Raw genomic sequence first — 10000 nt, 5'->3', positions numbered from 1 at the left:
AATGGTTCACATACCAAGTGCTCAGACACCCATAGTGGAGTGCTCCAGGGAACGCTCCTTTCTCCAACTCTCGATTCCACATCTCTTTCCACAACAACATGAGCAGATGGCCTTACGATATGAAAACAGGACGGTGAGGTCAAACAAGCAAAAGATAATGGCGACATGACATTACGACAAGCAAGAACATTTGCCCCCAACCCTCCACCCTCAAAAAAGGAAAAAGAAAAAATTTCTGCATCGTAACAGATATTCACCCCTCACCCCCACACTATCACCCTCGTAACCCTTAACAGACATGAATGCAACCACCCCCCACCCTTCCATAACCCTGGAAGGTCAACAGCTCCCACTCAATAAAACACGGACCATACTGGTCACCACATATATGGCACACACACACACACATGACATTCACCCTCCCAACACCACAAACATCAACACAAAAGCCATATACAAACTTAACCCACCTTCCTCCTCCTCCTCCTCCCCCTCACTACATTCACTGGAAACCAGCTTTGGACTTAATAAAAAATGGAGGGGGGTGAGGTGGGTAGGCCCATTTCAAGCGAATCATCCACTCCATCCTAAACTACGCCTCACCTTACCTGGTCATCCACCTTCACAAAAACAAACGCGACATAACTCAAAAACCAGACGAAACAAGTCATTTGAAAACATCTGGGTGACGGGTCATCACCAACAGCATTCATCTCCAGGATAATCAGAACGTAAGAACTTCCAATATAAACCAACTTGAACACACGCGACATGCAATGCACTGCAGTGGGACATGGCCCTCCCTACCTAAAACACATCTTAACTAACCACTACGCCTCCCCCGCTCCCCTCCTAGGCAGACATAAAAAGCTCATCCCCCCCAACCCACCTCACATTTTAGCAACCAACACTCACAGATTCCCCCCTCCCCAGCCTCCTCTCTCTCACTCTCCCCAACACACAACACTGTGGAGTGGCGTTTAAGATTGAGGTGGGGGAGGGGGGGAGGGGAAAGAGGGGGACAGTTGTTTAAGCGTGTGTCAGGTCACTACTGTGTGAATATGTTCTGTCAATATCGTATATGCTGGCTATACGTATAGCACAGGGTGGGTGTAGCGAGAGGCTGGGATGGGCTTTTTACATTTTTTTGGGGGGGGCTTCGTGGGGGGGGGGGGGGAGGAAGGGGTTCGGTGGCTGGTTATGGAGTGGTCTGAATGCGAGGCAGACGAGCGCCACTGCAAATAAATGGGTGACAAACATGTTGAGGCAGGATTGTGCTGGGAAAGTTTGGTTCGTTGTTATACATGTTGAATGTTTCTGGGTGCCACACACACCCCCTCTGTGTGTGTGTGTGTATATATATATATATATATATATATATATATATATATATATATATATATATATATATATATATATATATATATATATATATATATATTCCTATGAGTCCTTATATATATATATATATATATATATATATATATATATATATATATATATATATATATATATATAACACAATAGACCTTCCTAAACCACTCACCTCGACCCCCATCTCTGGCACTGGGCTAGCCCTATGAAACCTCACATAAAACTCAAAATGAAGTTTTCATTGTCAATATCTAAGTTTGAGGCAACCTATGCCATCCTCTAACACTATCCTCTCCTTATCAAAACCATCTTTTCAATCACTACAGTTATCTCCGCAATGTACATCATCCCTTACTTTACATACTTTTCCAATATATTTTCCCCACCTCATTACGAACCCCTTTATTCAAGATTTTTTATGAACCGTTTTCATATTTCAACAAACTCTTATGATCCATTTAATACATTTCCTGTCGCTTGTTACATTTTTCGCTTATTTCCCCCCTACCCTTCCCCACCTAGAACACCTTGAAATCAATTTTTATTATAAATTTGATTACAGGTTTCTTTCGCCAGCACTGATCCCCGGTCATAGTCAATACATCTAACGTTATCATGTCTTAATTAAACCTTTATCATATATATATATTTTCTGTCTCTAGCTTACGTTGTCATTTTTCTTCGCAACGTCTGGTGTTCCTGTATATCTCTCTCTCTCTTCATCAAGTGCTGTGTTCTATGATGGTATTGCCATGTTAAAAGCAAATCCCTGCAATGTTTACATTTGACAACACCCCCCCCACCCCAACCAACCCTTCAGTTGCCATGTGCGATTTAAAAGAGGATTATTTTTTTTCCCCCCAGCTCTTAATCCATTGCTCTTTTTATTTCACTGCGTCTTACATCTACAGTTTCTTTCAAGTATACTTTGTTGTCTTTATGGACACTATTTTTCCGCTTTGCTTTTCTCTAGAGTCTTCATAAATTTGGCTTATAATTGTTTTCGGATATTCCATCGGTACTAACCAGCATCTCTCTGTCTCCCACACAGTTGCCTACTCTACAAAAAAACACTTATTTTTTTCCCTTGTTTCTTTTACCCCTTTTTCTTCTCAAGACCCACACACACTTTTTAGGTATATCTTTTTTTTTCGATGCTCTCTTGATTGTTTCGTAAAAGACTCGCAACGTGGAAGAAAAGAGAGAGAGAGAGAAAAGAACTTGGTGTGCGGGATGGTGGCAAGAGGAAGCTGAGGGGAGGGGGGGAGAGGGGAGTAAGGGGGAATAAACCAGCCGTTGGCGTGTATGGGGAGGGGGGGAGGAGAGGGGGGGGAGGGGGAGGTTAGGGGGAGGGGGTATACCTCCCTACCAGGGAGAGACCTGAGGGGAGGGGGCCCCCCACCCCCCCCAACCGCCCCTCATCTTTAACACATTTGCACCGAAATTGAAATGAAGTGTTGGAACGGCATCAAATTCAGAATTATTTACCTACCGTTTGTGCTTGTCTTTTATATTTTATGAATTAAAAAAAAGCAATAATACTAAAAAAAAAGAAAAGACTATAGGAGAAAAAAAAGGGGGTTGGTAACATTAAGAGGGGATGTTGCCGCCACGGATTAAGTAGAAATTAGTGAGGAAATAATTTCTCATCAAGAACCGCACATTTCCCGGAAATTCTTAAGTCTTCAAAAAAATCATATATATATATATATATATATATATATATATATATATATATATATATATATATATATATATACACATATATATATATATATATATATATATATATATATATATATATATATATATATATACATATATATATATATATATATATATATATATATATATATATATATATATATATATATATATAAAACCTGGGTTAATATTTTGTAAATGATGATGTTTACAGCTGAAACTGTCATTGTAAATATAGGACACGAAATTCTATTGTCAGACACCAGATAAAATCATTTCGACCACTCTCTCTCTCTCTCTCTCTCTCTCTCTCTCTCTCTCTCTCTCTCTCTCTCTCTCATATCTGTCTATCTATCTATCTATCTATCTATCTAAATCATCGTCAAAGTTCGCGGTGGTGGTTTAGTACAGTCAAAGATCCTCTCGCTTCAATTGAGACCATCCTGGCCCTGCTACTGACTGGGGCGCAGCCTTCAAGCTGTGAGAGCCATTGAAATGAGGTGCTGAGTTAGCTTTCAGAGATGAAGAAGTACATACTCCCTACCCCCTACCTCCTCCCCCCCCTCCCCTATCTTATGAGGCTCCTGCGCAGCGCTCAGAAAGCTAACCACGTCCACTGGTCGGGACAACAGGTCATAAGGTGTGTAAATAACCTGACGGAAATTAAAAAGAAAAAAAACTTGCAAATTAAAAATTCCTCAAAAAAAACTAAAAATAAAAAAAGGTATAGAAAAACACTTAGAAATACAAAAAAAGATAAACATGAAAATTTAATAAAACTGTCGAACAAGAGAGACGAAATCCCGTTACCTTGAAATGGTATTAGGAAAAATAAAAAATGAGGAAAATTAAAAATGTACGTACACAAAATCCATTCCGGAACAGAAGGGCGTATCACACTAAAAGCAATTTGGTGTTGATAGTGACAAACTTTTCCCAGTAATTAAGTCGGTGTTCTCGATAGCAACCCACGGCAATATGGACATTAGTAAGGGATTTAAACAGTAATATGAACCTGAAATAAAAAAGACTTCAGGATAAGAAGCGTTTAAAAATCCCCACATTGGCGTTATTATTAAACGACAGAAAATGTAAGGGATTGTATCACTCCCGGGTGGGTTTGGGGTGGGCCTGGTGGGCTATCCAAGTCTTGGGCCAGGTCTGGGGTGGGTCCCCATTTAATGGATGGGTGAAGAGGCTCATTTCAGTTGGGGGGGGGCGGCTTTTCCAGCTGTAGTGGGTGGGTGGGTGATGGTGGCGGCGGTAAGGGGGAGGGGGAAGGGAAGGGGAGGGAGGGGAGGGAAGGGGAGGGGAAGTTAAGGTGTTGGAGGGAAGTCTGACGACCTCCCAACACTCCTCCCCTTCCCCTCCCATCCCATCCCCCTCCATTCACCCATTCCCCCCCCCCATCTTTTCTTCCAGTCTTTGATCTTCCCCTCACCCACGTCCCAGTGGCTCCCCTTTCCCCTCTTTGTGCCAGATCACACACGGTGCCGCAGTCCCAAGTCCCAGGCCGGGATCCCACAAGACTCCTAGATCCCAAACAGGCACGGAGTCCCTAAGAGTCCCAGCTAGGTCCCCACAGGGCTCCTCAGTCCCCAAAACAGGCACGGAGTCCCAAGCTCCTGACGGGGTCCCATATCCCCCCCACAATAGGGAGTCCCAGGTCCCGAAATCGGTCCCAAGTCCCAGCTGGAGTCCCACATTCTCACGGATGAGCCAAGGAGTGAACCTCATCATCTCAGTGATCAGGCCCTTGCCTCCTCCAATCAGCGTAATCACAAGCTTCGTCTTCCTGGGGTTCGCATTATGCTTTTCTAAAGCTTGAACAAACATACCGAGTCCAGCTTAACACACACACACCCCGTCCAGCTTGGTCACACACGTGTCTTCTACGAAAAGATCATTCATCGCCCTTTAAGTACGTACACAGCAAGACCTATCCTTCATCAGCCGATATTGATGCGCCAATCAACAGAGGTGACCATATATATATATATATATATATATATATATATATATATATATATATATATATATATATATATATATATATATATACATAATTTCATTTCATGGCCATATATATATATTTTTCTTGACAACAAACTTTTTTCTCTTTTTTTCAACCTGGAAGGTTGTGAGGGTCGAGGTGGGGACGTAGAGAGGCAATCTTTCTCATCTGTGATAACAGCCTCTCTCTCTCTCTCTCTCTCTCTCTCTCTCTCTCTCTCTCTCTCTCTCTCTCTCTCTCTATCTTTTTTATGTTACGTGAGACAGCACGGCCAACAGAGGCCCTAATCTAGGCCATCCCAATAATCATATATATATATATATATATATATATATATATATATATATATATATATATATATATATATATATATATATATTGGAAAGAATCTCAATATTGCGCGTGATCAAGTATATTGCTAAGAGTCCACGGGGAAAATGAAACACGATAAGTTCCCAAGTGCACTTTCGTGTAATAATCACACCATCAGGGGAGACACAAGAGAGAAATATAACAGTCAGTAGATAAACAACGAAGAGATGTAGCTAGGACGTCATTTGGTGAACATGTGATTATCCAAGGCGGACAACGAGCGTATTATCATAATCTTTTTTTTTCTTTTTTTCTTCGATACGCTCGTTGTCGTCTTGGACAAACGCATGTTTACCAAATGACGTCCTAGCTACATCTCTTCGTTGTATATCAACTGACTGTTATATTTCTCTTTTCTGTCTCCCCTGATGATGTGATTATTACACGAAAGTGCCCTTGGGAATTTACTGTGTTTCATTTTCCCCGTGGACTCATAGGAATATCTTGATCACGCGCAAAATTGTGATCCTTTCCAACATATATATATATATATATATATATATATATATATATATATATATATATATATATATATATATATATAATGTGTGTGTAAGTGTGTGTGTGTGTATTAACTACACACATTTACACATCGATATCCCAACCATCATTTTCGTACATAAAATATATCTATTTAAGTATATAAATCTACACACATTTCTCGCACTCTGACAACCATGAACTGACCCCATGCTAGGTCCAGCAACCATCTACGCGGACCCGATGGCCTTTGACGTCAACACACAAGCTACACTCGATGTGAACAGCCATTTCTATGATTTTCTATGACCATCCAGCAGTTAGGAGGAGCTGACGACGTCAGGGATCATCGTGAGGTAAGGTCCCAAACCCCAGCTGTGTGGGAGGGTAGAAGACCTCCCAGACCATCGTAAGGTAAGATAAGGTCCCAGACCCCCAGCTGTGTGGGAGGGTAGAAGACCTCACCAAACCATCGTAAAGTAAGGGTAAGGTAAGGTCCTAGACCCCAGCTGTGAGGGAGGCTAGAAGACCTCCCAGACCATCGTAAGGTAAGGTAAGGTAGGGTCCCAGACCCCAGCTGTGAGGGAGGGTAGAAGACTTCCCCAAACCATCGCAACGAAGGAGCAAATGGCGGAGGAGGAAGTTCATGCAATTCTAATACCTTTCTTCTACTGTGCTTCAGATGAATAATTTCTACCTTCTTCCCCATGTGTAGCTTTGATCTGACTTTATAATTAGAGTCAGGTAAGGTGGGGGGGGCAGTCGACCCAGCGCTCTTCCCCTCATTCTGAAATTCTACATTGGATCGAATCAACATTGGATCGAATCAACATTGGATCGAATCACCTTTCAAGATATGGTTAGTGAAGCTTTTGTTTTCGGCGGAAGAGCTGGTCGTGTTGTGTCTATCCTGCATAGAATTATCTATGTCAGTATATCATACGGTTGGCCAGGGTATATACAGTGGATACAGGCCAAATATATAGGAATATATGACAATAATGACAAATAACATGGATACAGATGGTGTGGGGAGGTATTCCCCCACAGATGGTGTAGGGAAGTATCCCCATCGACAAGATGGTACATAAAGTTATACTCTCACAGATGGTGCATGAAGGTAGATCCCAATAGATGATAAATGAAGGTATATCCCCACAGATGGTGTATGAAAGTATACCTCCAGATGGTGTAGGGGAAGGAGGTATACAATCATAGACACACATGAGGCAATATACTCCCCACAGATGGTGTAGGGAAGTATACCCATCCACAAGATGGTACATAAAGTTATACTCTCACAGATGGTGCATGAAGGTAGATCCCAATAGATGATAAATGAAGGTAAACCCCACAGATGGTATATGAAGGTATACCCTCACACAGATGGTGTATGAAGGTATACCTCCACAGATGGTGTAGAGAGGCAGGAGGTATACATAACCATACACACACACAAGAGGCAGTATACCCCTCACAGATGGTGTAGAGGGAAGCAGGAGGTATACATAACCATACATACATGAGGCAGTATACCCCCCAGGCAGGAGGTATACATACATACATGAGGCAGTATACCCCCCCGGCAGGAGGTATACATACATACATGAGGCAGTATACCCCCCAGGCAGGAGGTATACATACATACATGAGGCAGTATACCCCCCAGGCAGGAGGTATACATAACCATACATACATGAGGCAGTATACCCCCAGGCAGGAGGTATACATACATACATGAGGCAGTATACCCCCCAGGCAGGAGGTATACATACATACATGAGGCAGTATACCCCCCAGGCAGGAGGTATACATACATACATGAGGCAGTATACCCCCCAGGCAGGAGGTATACATACATACATGAGTCAGTATACCCCCCAGGCAGGAGGTATACATAACCATACATACATGAGGCAGTATACCCCCCAGGCAGGAGGTATACATAACCATACATACATGAGGCAGTATACCCCCCAGGCAGGAGGTATACATACATACATGAGGCAGTATACCCCCCAGGCAGGAGGTATACATACATACATGAGGCAGTATACCCCCCAGGCAGGAGGTATACATACATACATGAGTCAGTATACTCACTCGCTCTTAATGAGGTAGCGATCTCCGTCGTTCTTGAGACAGAGGCCCTTGAAGCCAATGCCTCGGTCGTCGATGACGACAGGTGACCCCATGCCCGAGTGAAACCAGTGGTCACGCCACTCCTCCGGCAGGAAGCACTCTGTCAGGGAGGAAGGGAGGCGTCAGTGAGGGAGGCTGGCTGGCTGGCAGGGAGGAAGGGAGGCGTCAGTGAGGGAGGCTGGCTGGCTGGCAGGGAGGAAGGGAGGCGTCAGTGAGGGAGGCTGGCTGGCTGGCAGGGAGGAAGGGAGGCGTCAGTGAGGGAGGCTGGCTGGCTGGCAGGGAGGAAGGGAGGCGTCAGTGAGGGAGGCTGGCTGGCTGGCAGGGGAAGGTACGGAGGGAAGACATAAGTGGTAGGGGAGCATATGGCTGGCAGGGGCTAATCTCAAGTGTTCACGACCACAAACAGAGGCGTTAACACCACTGTTAACAGTACTGTTAACTGCCCTACTCTCCCCCCCCCCCCGCCACAGGGCTGGGGGTCTAACTAACGAGGCTGATTAAGGGGACTACTTCACTAACGGGTGGTTAAGTCCCCCCCCCCACACACCCCATGGTTCACAGAGCTGACTGCAGGACTAGGACGAACCACACACACACACACAGGTCAAGGGTCGTCCGTCTGGCGGGCTGGGAAATGTGACCTGGAGTGTATGAGGTCAGGGTGTATAGGGAGGAGGAGGTGAGGGGAGGTCATAAGGGTTGGGGGGAGACAATGGGGGGGACTCCTGCTGTACAGGCAGGAGACAACCCTCACCCCCCCCCCATCCCAACCACCCACTCTGTATTACCTTTTAAAACCTTGGGGAGAGAGAGAGAGAGAGAGAGAGAGAGAGAGAGAGAGAGAGAGAGAGAGAGAGAGAGAGAGAGAGAGAGAGAGAGAGAGACTCACTCAGCTGACCAAAAAAAAAAAATCGCCATATGTCATCATTACCACGTAAAGTATATTCACACCCACCTAACTCACCACACATATACATAAATAAATAAATAAATAAATAAATATATATATATACCATGAGTCTCAACAGATCAATAAAAGCTATATGAGCTAAATGACAAAGCTCTGACGCAGCAGATAAGCGTGAGATAAACAGAATCATTAAGGTAGACTGGCAACTGTGTCTGTTGTGATGGCGGCGCATGGGAGGAGAGGGTTGCCAGGTAGCGCGTTTGTCCCGCCGTTTATAACGACACGTCCGTCTCCATATAACGAAGTCTCGCCTTCGCAATTATAACGACACGTCCGTCTCCATATAACGAAGTCTCGCCTTCGCAATTATAACGACACGTCCGTCTCCATATAACGAAATCTCGCCTTCGCAATTAGTCGTGGATCATCCAGACCCGCTTTGTGGGGTGGGTTTTTTTCCTTTTTCACTGGGTTAGTGTGGGGTAACATGGGTGCGGTGACGGGGTCCCTACTGATAAGGGATATATATATATATATATATATATATATATATATATATATATATATATATATATATATCAAAATGGGAAATTTAAGGCGACAGTGGAATGGAAAATGAACGTGTGAGTGTATATATATATATATATATATATATATATATATATATATATATATATATATATATATATATATCCCCCTTCCCTCCCTCCCTTCCATTCCCCCTTCCCTTTCCCCATCCCCCTCCACGATGGGAATGGGACATCCCACGGGATCACACCCCCAACCCTCTCCCTAATCCCTGAAATATATCTGTGTACATTTCATAATAGAGGAAGCGGCCATTGGCGTGGGGGGGGGGAGGAAAAGGGACTGGGGGTAGACTGCTTGGGGAGTAGGAGGGAGACACCATAGAAAACGGGGGTAATAGGAGGAAGACAACATAGAAAGGGGGTAATAGGAAGGAGACCCCCATAGAAAACGGGGGTAATAGGAGGAAGACAACA

At 43.9% G+C, this 10000-nt stretch overlaps 1 protein-coding gene across 1 annotated transcript in view; it reads right to left on the bottom strand.

Annotated features, from left to right (window-relative positions):
* The window catches only part of LOC139746561 (uncharacterized), a 251084-nt gene that overhangs the window by 63443 nt on the left and 177641 nt on the right, over positions 1-10000 (bottom strand). Inside the window, exon 3 of the mRNA XM_071657920.1 lies at positions 8048-8186. Within this exon, the coding sequence (XP_071514021.1) occupies positions 8048-8186 (139 nt within the window). The remainder of the gene's footprint in view (positions 1-8047; positions 8187-10000) is intronic.

This window comes from Panulirus ornatus, chromosome 65 (genome assembly GCF_036320965.1).
Source record: "Panulirus ornatus isolate Po-2019 chromosome 65, ASM3632096v1, whole genome shotgun sequence".
NCBI classification, from domain to species: Eukaryota; Metazoa; Arthropoda; class Malacostraca; order Decapoda; family Palinuridae; genus Panulirus; species Panulirus ornatus.
This window is presented reverse-complemented; position numbering and strand designations above follow the sequence as displayed.